This window comes from Trichosurus vulpecula, chromosome 3, assembly GCF_011100635.1.
Source record: "Trichosurus vulpecula isolate mTriVul1 chromosome 3, mTriVul1.pri, whole genome shotgun sequence".
Taxonomy (NCBI): domain Eukaryota; kingdom Metazoa; phylum Chordata; class Mammalia; order Diprotodontia; family Phalangeridae; genus Trichosurus; species Trichosurus vulpecula.
Window position 1 is genome coordinate 396,691,429 of NC_050575.1, and position 14,427 is coordinate 396,705,855.

The 14,427-nt window shown below is 39.9% G+C and overlaps 1 protein-coding gene across 1 annotated transcript in view; it reads left to right on the top strand.

The window, feature by feature from the left end:
- CFDP1 (craniofacial development protein 1) overlaps positions 1-14,427 on the top strand; it is a 154,611-nt gene that overhangs the window by 42,721 nt on the left and 97,463 nt on the right. The window contains exon 5 of the mRNA XM_036748422.1: positions 700-819. Coding sequence (XP_036604317.1) covers positions 700-819 — 120 coding nt within the window. The remainder of the gene's footprint in view (positions 1-699; positions 820-14,427) is intronic.

Here is a 14,427-nt window from a genome sequence, read left to right on the forward strand (position 1 = left end):
TGAGTGGGAGGCTTGGTGATGAGAGGGGAATCCTGTTCCATGGACTTGGAACCAGGTAGAGCATCCATCAGATGCAAAATGTGTGGTAGGCTGATAAGGTCAGACTTGATCCAGTGAGTAATAGAGAACCAGGGAGATTTGAAATTGGTGTTTAAGCAAGAGAAATAGTTGTTATTTTTTTTTTAACTTGCTAAATGTCTTTTGTGTCTTGGCTACAAATTGGGATGGAATTTACGGTAAACGCCTGGAGTATTTTTTGGTGACATGACAAGTCTGTGTACTTGTAAGCCATTTTAGCCTTATGAAACCAGAAGTATCTTATAGTTGAACATGTAAGCCTAAGCTTCCTTGGGAGCAGGTTGAGAATTTAAAACTGAATAGAACATCTTTTTTATTCTAAAAATGCAGCGTTATCTAGTAAGAAAAAAATAAGATGGAGTCAGGAAACCTGGATTTTAGTTCTGGCTCTGCCAAGATCTGGCTACTGTATAGACTTGGCCAAGTCTTTTATTTTTTGGATCTCAGTTTTCTCATCTGTAAAATGAGGAATTTGAATGGAAAAAATGATTTTTGAGGTTCCATTTCTAACATTCTTTGGATCTTTTCTACTTCATCTTTCCTTATTTGGAGGTACTGTTTCCTCTAGCTTTATCTATAGTCTAACCTTTGGCTTATGTTTCTCTTCTTTCTGTGAAACAGGGTGACTAAGGAAGTGGATGTAGCATCGAAAGAAGCCAAATCCTTTTTCAAGCAGAATGAGAAAGAAAAGCCACAGACTGGTGTCCCCTCAGCACCAGCGGCTCTCCCGACAGGCTCAGGGTGAGTACCTACGTTTGAATCTCAGATGATGACCCTGAATTCTTTTAGGGCGAAGGAAGCAAAGTGGCCTTTGTAGCAGTTACCTGATTCCCCTTTAACTGTCATGACTCTTAGAATGTTGTCATTCTGTGTGAATCACCATCATGATGCTGGGAGCCTGAAATATTGGCAAATAGAAGATGGGAAGAAAAACTGAGGTGGGTTTCTAGTTCTCCTGTGGCTCAAAGAAGGTGCCTGGTTTTCATTATGTGGCACAGCACTGAACACAAAGTAAATGCTCAGTCAGTACTTGTTCACCTGAAATAGGTATTCATTAGACTTCCATTTCTCTTGTCTGCAAAGATCTGAGTGCAACCTCATGGGAAGCTAGGGAGAACAAAAATGCATTGAGAAGTAATGCCAGATTTGTTTTTAAGAATCTCATGTTTTTCTCCCCTCGAGTTTTCATGAACACTAGAGTTATTTCTGCCTCTAAGTATGAATAATATTTCTTCAAATGAAATGGAAACTATCTCTTCTCCTTCCATTTAGCTTTCAATTCAGACAGAGTTCTGCTTCCTTTGAAGAAGGAGGTAGCTACAATACCATTTGAGAAACCTGTGGCCATGTCTTGCAAAGAGTTAGGCATTAATGATGTATTTGATGGTTTCAGGCAAATCAGAAATCCTGTTGTCTTAACAGATGAGGGGAAGAAAAAGCAACTTTCAGCTATTATGCTGCCCAGTTCTTTGACTTGCAAACTTCTGGGTACAATGGGTAATAGTTCAGGTGCTTAGATGAAAATGCCATCTCCTTTCAATGAGGAATTATCCCAAGTTTGTGTGCTGTTTTTTTGGGGTATAGTCACTTTAACAACTTGTCAGGTTGCAGTTAGAACTTAAGTATTGTAGCCATGGTCTCAGTCTGATAGGATAGAAGTCTTTATTCTGTTTGTTTTAACAGTGCAGCCTCATTGACAGTAGTCCTTGTCCCTGGTGTTCCTACTGTATAGAAATTTCAAAGATAAAAAAATTTGAGCCATTGCTGCTACTGTAGAGATGACCACGATGATGACCAAGAAATCCATAAAAGGAGATGTTGTTCTTATCTGTTTATCTATTGTTCTAACTGTATATGATGTGATGTGATGCATATATACATGCACATATATGTTATGTATGTGTGTATATAGATGTGTGTGTGTATCTGTAGTCATAGATACACACAGCTCTAGTTTTTCCCTTGAACTTCAGTCAGTCAGTAGATACCAAGCACCGAATATGTGCCAGGCACTGGGGATACAAAGAAGTGCAAAAGACAGTCCATGCTCTTAAGGAGTGTGTCACAGTGTAATGCTGGACAGCATACAAATAGCTATGTACAAACAGACTATTTATAGGATAAATTGGAGATAATCCACAGAGGGAAGGAACTTGAATTAAAAGAAATGGGAAAAGCTTCCTGCAGGTGAGATTTTAGCTGGGATTTGAAGGAAACCAGAGAATCCAGGAGGCAGAGATGAGAATGGAGAACATTCTGGGCCTAGGGGATGGCCAGAGAACATGCCCAGAATTGGAAGATGGAGTGTCTTATTCAAGGAACAGCAAGGAGGCCTGTGCCACTGGATCAAAGAGTATGTGTGGGAAAGATGAAGTGTAAGGTAGAAGAAGATGAGAAAGGTAGGAGGAGAGGCAAAGTATGATGGGCTTTAAAAGGCAGACACAGTCTTGCAACACCAACTGCCTAGCAAACTTTTCAAACTGGATGCCAAGAGACATCCTGAACTCAGTATGGCCAAAACAGAACTCGTTATCTTTCCCCAAAAGCTCACCCCTCTTCCAGACTTCCCTCTTTCTTCCAGCCCCCACTATTCTTCTGATCTCACAGGTTTGTGATGTTGGTCTTTTCCACACCTCATTCTCCCTTGTCTCACATAGCCAGTCAGTTGCCAGATCTTGCTGTTCCTACCTCCACAATACCTTTTGCTTCTGACCTCTTCTCTCTGCTCACATCCCCACAACCTTAGTTCATTATTCCTGGCCTAAACTATTCCTAATTGGTCTTCTTTGCTCCATGATTCTTTTCACTACATTCTGTATTCAACTACCAGTGAATAAGAGATAAAGACTCATAGTCACCCTCCGTTCTTTGTGCACTCCCTTGCCTCTAGCCACTGTGTCTTGGCTGCACTCTTTCGTGGTTCCTACCTCCTAAAACCCCTCTCTTCCTCTAAGATGCAGCGTATTTATCACCTCTGCATGGATGAAACCTTTTATGATCTCCCCAACTGGCCAGCGCCACCCCTGTACTTATTCTACCTTGTACTTATTCTATACATATTTATACCCATACGTATTGCCTCCCCGTTAGATTGTAAACTTCTGGAGACTAGAGATTGTTTCATTCTTTGCATTTGTAGCCCCACCACCTAGCACACTGGCACACGTTAGATACTTAGGAAATGTTCGTCGATGACTTTGAGGAGTGTGATGGAGGAATGGTGAGTAGATCCATAGGACTGCTAACTGACATGTCCTTTTCAGAAGCAATGATTTGATTCCTGTACCTAGAGCGGGGGTTGGGGGGGAAGCCCAGGGGATAATGAGGAGGAGGAGGAGAAGGGTCCACAAGTCAGAAGAACGGTTGGCAAGATGGCCCAACCAAAATAATTCAGCATCAGGATGGGAATTCCAAAACTGAGTGGATTACCTGCCCAAAGGACTGGGCATGATTTTTGGAGATCTCATCAGGAGAAAAGGAGGTGCTTTTCTGGATAGAGTAACATGGCTAGGTGGGTTGTGAAGTATGAGCTGGGCTGAAGCCAGCTAGATATAGTGAACTAGGGGAATTTGCACTCTGCTGTTAAGACACCTTAGTTCCAGGGTAGGAATTTCAAGCTGAATGAGAGGTCTTGGGAATTGGGGGCATGGTTTCTTGAGCTCTACTTCCAGATGTGAGGCAACATCAGAGATATGGTAAGATGGCATAGGTAGGTGGCAGCATGGGATGTGAAGCGTGGCCTCACCTGGGACTCACTGGAGTGCTCCAGGTTTTTGAGTGGATGCCAGCCGAGAGTGCTCTAAATAACATTGAACTTTGAAATGAGCCCAGAAAGTGACTCTCTGGGGGGCTAAGCAGCATATGTTTGAATTGAACTCTGAGATCCTACAGGTGTAGCTGTGCTTGGGAAAGTTCCAGGACTGAGGGAAGTTTGACTCCACTTGGAGTTTGCTGGGGTGTCCAAACTGGCATGTTCTGTCATTGCAAAAAATAACATTTGTCCCTGGCTACAAACATGCAGGGCATGGAATAGCATTTCAAAGGAACACTCTTCATGAATGATACAATTTATTAGGCAGAAATTATTCTCATGCAGTAAAATAAATTTTCTACAAGCTTTTAGCATCTTCATTTTAGGAAATACTTTGGTTTTCAAAATTGGCCAGTGAAAGCACAGTATTTGTTTCCTTTTTGTCTCTCTAAATAGATTTAAACAATTCAGTAAAAGTAGAACAGGGGAATAAAACATCCTGTTCTTCATCTCTCGCTAATGAACAAAGGCAGCAGTTTCAGAAGAGCAAATGTTTGTAGCTGAAAATGCATTTCCTCTACATGTTTAGCATAGAGCACAAGTTGGGCTATAAAAAGCCAAGGTTTATGCTTGGGAATGGAGTGGGCCAAAAACCCGACTCTAATTAGAGGCAGGAGTCAAAAGCAGTAATGATGTTCTCTCTCTGTATTTGGCAACTCTCCGGCTTGTCTCTGGGTTCCCATGGTCCTGTGGCTCCCAGATGCTCACTTTCCATGGATTCTGACTCACTGAGAGTTTGGGATGGTCTAGTGAAGCATGGTCTAGTCTGGGACTAGCTATAAAGTACTGAGTTTTTGGATGGAAAAGTGCTGGGTGTAGACAAATGGAGAGTGCTGTAGATAACCTGGAATATTGGAATAAGTCCAGAAGCCAACTCTCGGGTAGATAAGAAGCATATATTTGAACTGATCTATGAAATGTGACTACAGGTATAAGCTAGCTGTGCTTGTGAGGATGTGGCCCGTAAGTATTATTAGCCAATTGCTCAGTAGCTTCTAATAGCATTTCTGGGAGTCTTAAGTGGCCATAGACTTCAGCCCAGCATTTTCCTTATTCCACCATTGGGTAACTGTATTGTTATCCCTTGTAAAGACTTATGATCCTAGCTGTAGGCTTTGACTTGTTTTAATTAAGGGTTCAATGTTTAGCTGGCTCCGTGAAAATTGAAGAGGGTAAACCACAAAAAAGTCAGGGTGAAAAGTGGCACCCCCATCCCCTTCCTCCGCCTCTTGCCTCTGCCTTGAGTCTTTGTATATATCTGAGAAAAAAGCCCTTATCACCAGGCAGTGTCAGTTTGGCAGCTGTTATTCCAAAGCTGGAGAGAATATTTCTAATGGGGAAAATTGGATATGACCTACTAGCCTAAAAAAACTAGCCTTGCCTAATGAGTATTTTTAATTTATTAGCTCAATACTTTGTACATTAGAACAGCCTTTAGGTACCTCTAACTTACAGAGAAAGGATCACCTTTCTGTCAGTGCAGTTAACAAACCTTGTTCCCCAGAACTCTTTAGATTCAAGTTAACATGAACTTTATATAGTTTTTAAAATGTAAATGATCACTGCTCAAACTATCGGGTTACTATTGAGTTTTCCACTTATATAACAAAAATCGGTCCCAATCATATTGGTAGGAGAAAGGTTTCACCTTTTGTTCATTCTTTTAACTCTAATCCTGACATATTAGTTACGATATATGAACTTTTTAAAGCCCTCTCAGAGGAGTTTTTGAAATAAGGAAAAATATGAAGTTTAAACTTAAATTCTGTCACATCGTTTCCCTACATCGTCACAACAAATATACTCATATCAATAAAAAGTCTCAGATGTCAAATTTCTTCTTGAAATTAAGGCCCATCTTTTTAACACCAAAAATATTTTCCTTATCATGCTGTATGGCTCCAAGGTATAGATACCAGTTTCCAAATAATTAAAGTTCTAATTCACACATAGGTGGCACATAGTAAATATGAGCAGGCTGCAATGTATTATTTTATAAGTGAAGAATTTAGTGAGAGAAGCAACATAAAGGATATTATCAGAAAGATAGATTGAAGACCAGAAAAGGAAGTGGGCCAGTAAAGCTATAACAAATGGAAAGCTTACTTTCTCTTTCCGTATCCATGCAATATCAAGAGATAGAGAGGAAGCCCCAGGGCAGCTAGGTAGTGCTGTGAGTAGAGCACTGGCCCAGGAGTCAGGAGGACCTGAGTTCAAATCAGGCCTCAGACACTTGACATATGTACTAGCTGTGTGACCTGGTCACTTAACCCCAATTGCCCTGCCAAAAAACAAACAAACCAAAAAAAAAAAAAAAGAGAAGAAGCCCCTCTCCCCCCCCCCCCCCAGGCCAGCCTTTTGGGCAGGAGGACATGGCACAGAATGAGGCAGTGTGAGTGGGCTGTCGTGTACTGAGAGTGTCCAAAGCAATGGAGGTGGGGAGCCATGGTCCCATTCATTGTATTCCACTCTGATCAGACTATGTCTGTAATGTATTGAGTTCTGGGCACCATAGCTTAGGAAGGATATCGACAAACAGAATTTCACCCAGAGGAACACTTAGGAGCTCTGGTGAAAGAATTGGAGGCCAGGAATGGAATGCTTGGCCTGGAGAAAAGAAAACTAAAAGGGGATGTAACAGTTAATTTCAGGTGTGGAAAAGTTTTGCTCTCCTTGGCTCCAGAAGGCACATATGAGCAGTGGGTTGGAATTACGGAGGCAGGTTTCAACTGGATTTCAGGAAAAGCTTCCTTGGAGAACTGGCCAAAGGTGGAATGGACTGCCTTGGAGGTAAAGGGTTCTCCATCACTGGACATCTCCAAGCAGAAGCTGGATGATCAGGGAGTGGTGTAGAGGGAATTTCTGTTCAAGTAAAGTTCAGTTTTGAGGTGCTTTCTAAGGCTTGAGATTCTGTGAGTCCACCTAATGAGCTTCCCTAGAAATCTTATTTATAGAGTACTTGGATGTTTTAGGTACTTGTAGCACAAATGAAATGAAACCCCAACTGCGTTACTATTAGCTTAATTCTCTGTTATGAAACTGTGAGCTTCCTGATGGGATTGTGAGGGCCTGTGCTTTTTTCTCCACCTCTAACTCCCATGGTGTATTAGATATATTAGTCTGCTTGGCTTATTTCTAATCTTTTTAGTATGCCTTTTGGAGCTGTTGCACCTGAAAATTAAATGAATTTGAAATAAGTGAAAATTTTTTAAAAATTTGAAAAGATCTCCCTTCCTTCCCTAGGAAGGATGAATGCTACTTAATTTACTAGAAGAAGGCTGGCTCTGATAGATGTAGAAGGTGTCTTCAAATTCACATTCTGTATCATGAGCAGTGGCTGAGCCAATATGCAGGAGGAGTCAGGAGAGGAAATTCGAACTTCATTTTTTCAGAGAGAGATGTTGATGAGAGACCAAGATATGACAGGAGAGGAGGTGAGGATAGTTCCAAAGAATTGCTGATTTTCTGTGATGGTCTTTCCTCTCCTGACCTAAAGGGGAAAGAGAAATTTTGCCTGAAACTTTACTTGTCGCTCAGAACACAGATGAAGTCTCACCAAGGCTAATAAATTAGATCAAATGATCTTCAGTGGAAGAAGACTGTTGCCATCGCAGTTAAATGCTTTATATTGCCACCTGGCTTCTGTCAATAAAGTCTAAATACTGCCAGTGAGTACTGTGATCTAATGAGAATTGCTCCTGGAGGTGTGTAGTGTCATTCAGAGTTAGGATAGAAAAAATAAATATTGACTTCTCTGGCAGAGAGCTGGAGATTTCAGAGGGAAATTACTTTACAGAATTATTTTAATATCTTACAACTCTATTGTAGATTACATAAGTAGCAAGGGTATATGCCCAAAGAAGGAAAGAGAAATTTTCCCTACCAGGTTGTGTTCTTTGGAATTTTCTAGTGAAATTATACGCTTTAGATACAAATTAGCTTTTCCCTTATCCTCTTCTTTCCTCGTAAAAACAGTACAATATCTTAAAACCTATGGGTTTAAGGTACAATGCTTAGTCTGTTATCTGGTATATCTATTTCTTCCTGAAATAAAAGCCCATATCTTTAACACCAATAATATTTTCTTGATCATGCTGTATGGCTCCAAGTTATGGACACCACAGTTTCAAAACACTTAAAGTTCTCATTCACCTGTCGAGCAGTAGCTGTCTCCATCATAGCAGGTTCCTTTGATGCTCTTTTAAAGCTGATAAAGGAGTCATAATCTCCTTGGGTTTGAACACCATGCTAATTAGGAGCAAGGGTAGGAAGCATTTATTCTTTACAGGTGGTTAATTCAGTCAAATAGTTATTAAGCTCCTACTATGTCTAAGATACTGGTTTAGGCACTGTTGGGGCTACAGGGATGAATAAGACAGTGAAATAATATAGGGTAATATATAATACAGGATAGATAGTATAAGTACACAATAAAGTAAAATATAGTACGTAGCTTAAGAAGTACAAAAACTTTCTGAGATTCAGAGAAATTCTGAGAGAGGGATCATTTCTAGTCAGTGGAATTAGGGAAGGCTTCATGGAGAAGATGACATTTGAGCTGGATCTGGATCTGAGGATAGATAAGATTTTTGACATGCATAGAAAAGAGCTTGCAGGCAGAAAGAGAATAACATGAGCAAAACATGAAGACAAGAAAGCAGAGTCTTGTTCAGGATTGATGAGTAATCAGTGTGGCAGGAACTTGGAAGATCTATATAAAGAAGTAATGGGAGATAAGCCTGGAAAGATAGCTTAGGGTCATCTTGTGGAAGGCCTTCAATATCATACTAAGAAGTCTGGATGTTATTTCGTTTGGGGGTGTGGTAGAGTGGGTGTCCACTGAAGATTTTTTAGCAGGGAGGTAAAAATGTGTTTAGAGCTATGCTTTAGGAAGAATAAACTAGAAGGAAAGAGACTGATGCTGGGAAGATTGGTTAGTAGTTGAAGTCACTGTTTCTTAAAACTTTTGGCCACAAGGAAATCTTTACACTCCTTAAAGTTATTGAGGAGAGAAGATTGTACACAGTAACAGCAATATTATATGATGATCAACTGTGAATGACTTAGCTATTCTTAGCAATACAGTAATTCAGTTCAGTTCCAAAGGACTCATGATGGAAAATGCTGTCCATCTTCAGAGAAAGAACTGATGGAGTCCGAATGCAAATCGAAGCATACTCTTTTTTCACTTTTTTTGTGGGTTTTTTTTTTTTGGTCTGTGTCTTCTTTTACAACATGACTAATATAGAAATATGTTTTACATGATTGAATGTGTATAACCTACATCAAACTGCTTACTTTTTTGGTGGGGAGAAGGGGAAGAATTTGGAACTCAAAACTTTAAAAAATAAATATTAAAAATTGTCTACATGTAATTGGGAAAAAATAAGATGTTACTTTAAAAAAGTTATTGAGGACCCTAAAAGGTTTTTGTTTATATAGGTTATGTCTATTGATATTTGTCATATTGGAAATCAAAATGAATAAATTTTAAAAATACTTGTGAATTGACTTTAAAATAATGGTAATAAACCCATTACATATTGATATAAATATTTTTCACAAAAAATAACTATATTTTCTAACAGAAATTTGGTGAGAAGACTGGCATTGTTTTACATATTTTTACAAATCTCTTTAATTCTTATATCTGCTTCTGTATTCAATCTGTTGCTTTAGTTGAAGTATATAAAGAAAATGTGGTCTTACCCAGATATGTAGTTAGAAAAGGGATTTTAACAAGTATATGATGACTTAGAGTTATTATGAAAATAGTGTTGGGAGAACTACTGGTTTAATTGCCACCAGAGTGGTGATAGATAATGGAAATGGGTAGAAGGGGAAGAATGCTGGAGATACTGTGGCTAGAAAATCAACAGGACGTGGCAACTGATTAGATGTGGGAACTAAGAGCAAGGAAATGTCCAAAGTGACCCCGGACCTTTAATCCTGCGTCACCAAGAGACTGGAAGTGTTTTTAAAAGAGAGGAGGATTTAGTTTGGGGAGAGTTCAGAATTTGCTTTGTGAACATGTTAATTTAACTTTAAATTTTAAATTTAAATTTAATTTACTTTAAATTTAAAGTAACCATATTCACAAATAGTTCGTCCAAAGACATAAAGGCCTGTATTTAAACAAGGAATTAGTATACTAAATAATAATGATTTCTCCACGGGAGGGAAGTAGAACTAATTTAGTTTTAGATTGTACAAATGATTTGATTGAATTGTGTTTCCTAAGTTCCCTGATGATGCTCTAGAGGGCAGAGCACCCCTGATGAGAATCTTTCTGTGAAGAACTCCTGGAATCAAGAAGCATAATTAGATTAGTAACTTGGTATGAGACTTGTATGTGCAGCACAATTTTTACATATTTCCTGTTAATAAAAACATGATTTGCTCAGGTCACATATTTTAAGCACTGCCATTTTACAACACAAATAAAAGTGTTAGGTTTTCCATCCGAGTAGTCTTAATAACTATCATTTTGTCAATAGCTTGAGTTGTGGTTGAGATTTGTGAATTCCTTCTTTCCTTTCCCCCAAGGTAGGCTTTTAAAAAAAAAAAAAACCCTTCACCAAAAATACATTTTCCCCCAAACAATCAAACCTATATTGCATTTTGTCGCTTAGTTCATACAAAACCAATGTTCCAGACAAATTAATTTCCTGGTGACTTACAGGTGCAAGTCACATGTGACTATGAATTTAACAGATTATTAAGAGGAGTTGGATATAAATTTATTAGTTCTTTGAAGAAAATATTGGCATTTGATAACGTGTTTATTTTCTATCCCATTTCTCTTTGTTGGAAATTATTATTCTGCTGTCAGTGCTTCAGAGTGTCAGTTGTTCCTCACTATGGCCACCAAGTGGTGCTACTGCCATCCCACCCAGTGCCACTCGTGATATCTGATCCGAGGACAAAGTGATGAGGAAATGGTGCAGTGACTGAATGAAGATATTCATACAGATACATGTCTTAATTTGGAGTTCAGATTTTTCTTATGGGAGAGGTTGGGCAGCTGTGCACTCATTATTTTAGACAGGGATTGGAAATCAGGCTGGTCCCAAGTCCTCACTCCTTACTTTGCTTCTCTTAACCCTGGCCCGTTGCCAGAGTGCTTAGCCACAAAGAGCCCGTGGTGAATTTCAGCTGAAATGTCTCCCAGACTGCGAGAGCCAGGCACCATAATGCTTCTCTGCCACCAGGAAAATATAGGAATCTCTGCTTCTTCCAGCAATATCAAGCATTCTGTTCTAGCCAGTTGTTCTGAGCCATAAAATAGCACATCTTTCTGAGAAACAAGGCTTTCACTCGAATTGGAATTAGAGCTCATTTGAGAGTGAGCAGTAGAAATTAGGCCTTTACATTAGTTTTCTGCTTTGAACTAATCCTCGCATAAGCTTTTAAGTCCAGTTGCTTTTGGGAGGATGGTCCAGAAGGTGAAAACACAAGAATGAGAGGCCCCCCCACCGCCACCTTTTTCAGACCTAGATATTAATGGCATAGTTTGTGTAGGCCAGGACTGGGGATTAAAAAGCACTGAGTAATGCCTCGTTTGAAGCACTCTTGATTGGTCTTACTCTTTGTTGGGCGTACTCAGTGTTTAAGGCAAAGACAGGAGGCAATTTCCTTTCAAAAGAGTAACCACAAACAAAATGTCTGCTTCCCAGCCATATTTCTGGGTTATGCTGTAGTTAACTTAGTCCTGGTTTCTGGTGCCATCTCAGAAAGCCATTCTGATTTACCCAGGCTGGACCAGTCTGGGCCTCAATTTCTCAGCCTTGATGTGGTAAAGCCAGCTCTCCTGTTGGACTAACTAGGATCAGCTGCTTGTTTTCTCGCATCGTGCAAACTGAGCTGGATGGAATCTCAGCTATGTGAAAACTTAGACTCTGTAAAGCATCTGTCTTTATAAAATTGGTATGATGGTGTTTAAAAGCTGTTTGAAATAAGGCTTTGGTTAACTCCATGCTAGAAGCAGTGGTGCCCTGTTTCCTGACCTAGCAAGGAGAAGGTCCATGACTCAGGCTTTCATTTTAATTAAATTTTGTCTATTATATAATTTTCATAATGGTTAAGGAAATTAGCTATTTACGAGCCACAGACAAGTCAAGCCCTGTTTTGCTTTTTGACATCCATTTCATCCTTCCAGGGCCATCTTAAATTCATGAAGTCTTCTGTGATAACTACAGTGTTCTCTTCTTCATCGGATCTCGTGGTTTGTACATAGTCTTTCAGCCTCTCTGCTGCTGTAAATGCCATGAAGGAGAGGGACTGTGCCTTAGTTGTCTTTGAATCTCCTCCAGCTTAATCTAGAACAGTGACCTTCTCTCTCCTTCACAAATGTTGGATGAGTGAATAGATCACCTTTTTTTTCCTTTTCACTCATGATAGTACCTGACTCTTCTAAATTAAATGGAATCATTTTCCTTTCTTGCTGTTTTGACTATAACAATATACCTGATGTCTTGAACCTCTTAACGTCAGATATGAAGTTTTCTCTCATTGAAGATGATCTATTTCACACTCTCCAAGTTTTCACTCTTGTTTTCTGTCTTTTTTTTTAATTTTTAAATTTTTTTATTTTCTTGCAGGGAAAAGGCAGGGCAGTTGGTGTTAAGTGACTTGCCCAAGGTCACACAGCTAGTAAGCGTGTTAAGTGCCTGAGGCCGGATTTGAACTCAGGTCCTCCTGACTTCAGGGCCAGTGCTTTACTCGCTGCGACACCTAGCTGCCCCTCTTGTTTTCTGTCTTAAGTCCCTGATTCTACATCAAGGTTCTTTAGGGTTCTGTATCTAGATCTGACAGCATTTTATGAGTGGAGATGACATCAAAGAAGGGGCTTTGTTGTCTGCCTTGCTGCTGCGCCCTAGAGACCATGGGGCATTTCCATGTGACTTGGAGCTCCTTGAGAGCAGGGACTGTCTTGCTCTTTCATGTGTATCCCCAGCACTTTGCACTGTGCTTTACATGTACTCAGTGCCTGATATGCGCTTCATTCATTCATGGATCTGGGTTGTCAGTTTGTGCTTCCTTTCCCATTCTCTTGAGGCTAGGTGGTGTAATGGATCGATTGCTTGACTTGGAGTTCGAAGGTCTGAGTTTGAATTCTGCTTCAGACACTTAACTACTGTGTGACCCTGGGCAAGTCACCTATCTAACCTCTCAGCCTCGGTTTCCTCATCAGTAAAATGGGAGTCATTAATAGCACCTGCTTCTCAGGGTTATTGTAAGGACCAAATGAGGTCATATTTGTAAAGTGTTTTGCCAGTCTTAAAGTACTGTGTAAATGTTTGATTGATGATGATGATGATGACCCATTCCAATATACTTGCCAGTGGGAGTATTTATAGTAGGAATTCTTTCTCAAACCCAAAAGCTTATCTAGTTTATTTAGTTCTTATATACATTTGCCTTCTTCTCTCTTTAAGTCCTTATTAAACACTTATAATGTCTTCTTTTCCTTGGCTTTTTATCCATTGTCACCTTTAAAAACCTAGTTTTAAGAAAATGATCCCAAAGTACTTTTGAGCACAGTGCTTTGTGCATTTAAGAATGAACAGCCCTTCTTTCCTCTGAGGGCATTTTTCTATATATTCTGCTCATAATTAGCCCTCATAGGGGTTGGGGGACAAGGGTTGACACATCACCAGTGCTCCACAAACAGTATTGAGCAGAGTAACAGTACCAGTGTGTGTTTTCTATGATTGGAATGTCCTTTATTTTTGTCTCGATCGTGCTGTAGTTCAAGTGCAGACGTGTAAGAAGTTGGCTCCTCCTTCCATAAGACATTTTGTAGTTCCTGCTCTTTCCTTATTATGGGTTGCCTTGCCCTCCAGTTTCAGAAGTCTTTCCACAGTGATAAATCTCCTGGCACCTCCCTCAGCAGAGAGTGCACATAGATTGCTAAAGTAAAAGGAGGTCATTTTAAATGTTTTCTGCTTACCTAGCATAGGTGCAGGATCACAGTGTGCCCAAGGGTTTGAGTGGCTAATGTGCTGCAGGATGGCATTCCAGGAATTTTGCCCCCTGCGCAAATGTGTGTCCTATCATACTCTGTGCCTTACCAAAGGGAATTTAACCACAGTGAATGGAAGCAAACTCATATGGAGAAGTTTGCCGTTGAATTGTTTTTTGGAATTTTCCTCGGGCTTTGCCTAAAGCTCAATAGCGGACACTTAGTTTGGCTTCTCTGAATGATTTATTTCTCTGCCTTTTGGATTGTGTAGGTTTGTTAGTTCTTTGCGAACTGAATGTAAGCACTGGAATCTGACAGAAAAAATTGTAATGGATTTGTTCAAATTTTCATTGCTTCTTGCTTGGACTGCAATAGCCTTCTGATTGGTCTTTGAGCCACTCCTCTCTTCAGGCCATCCTGCACACAGCTGCCAAAGTGATATTCCTAAAGCATTGCCCAAGAAGCTCCAATGGTCCCCCATGACTTCAGGTCAAATGCAGACTCCTATGTGATCCCATTCTCTGTAGATTGTCCCCTCCAATCATCCCCATTCTCACTAATCTTCAGTCTCTCT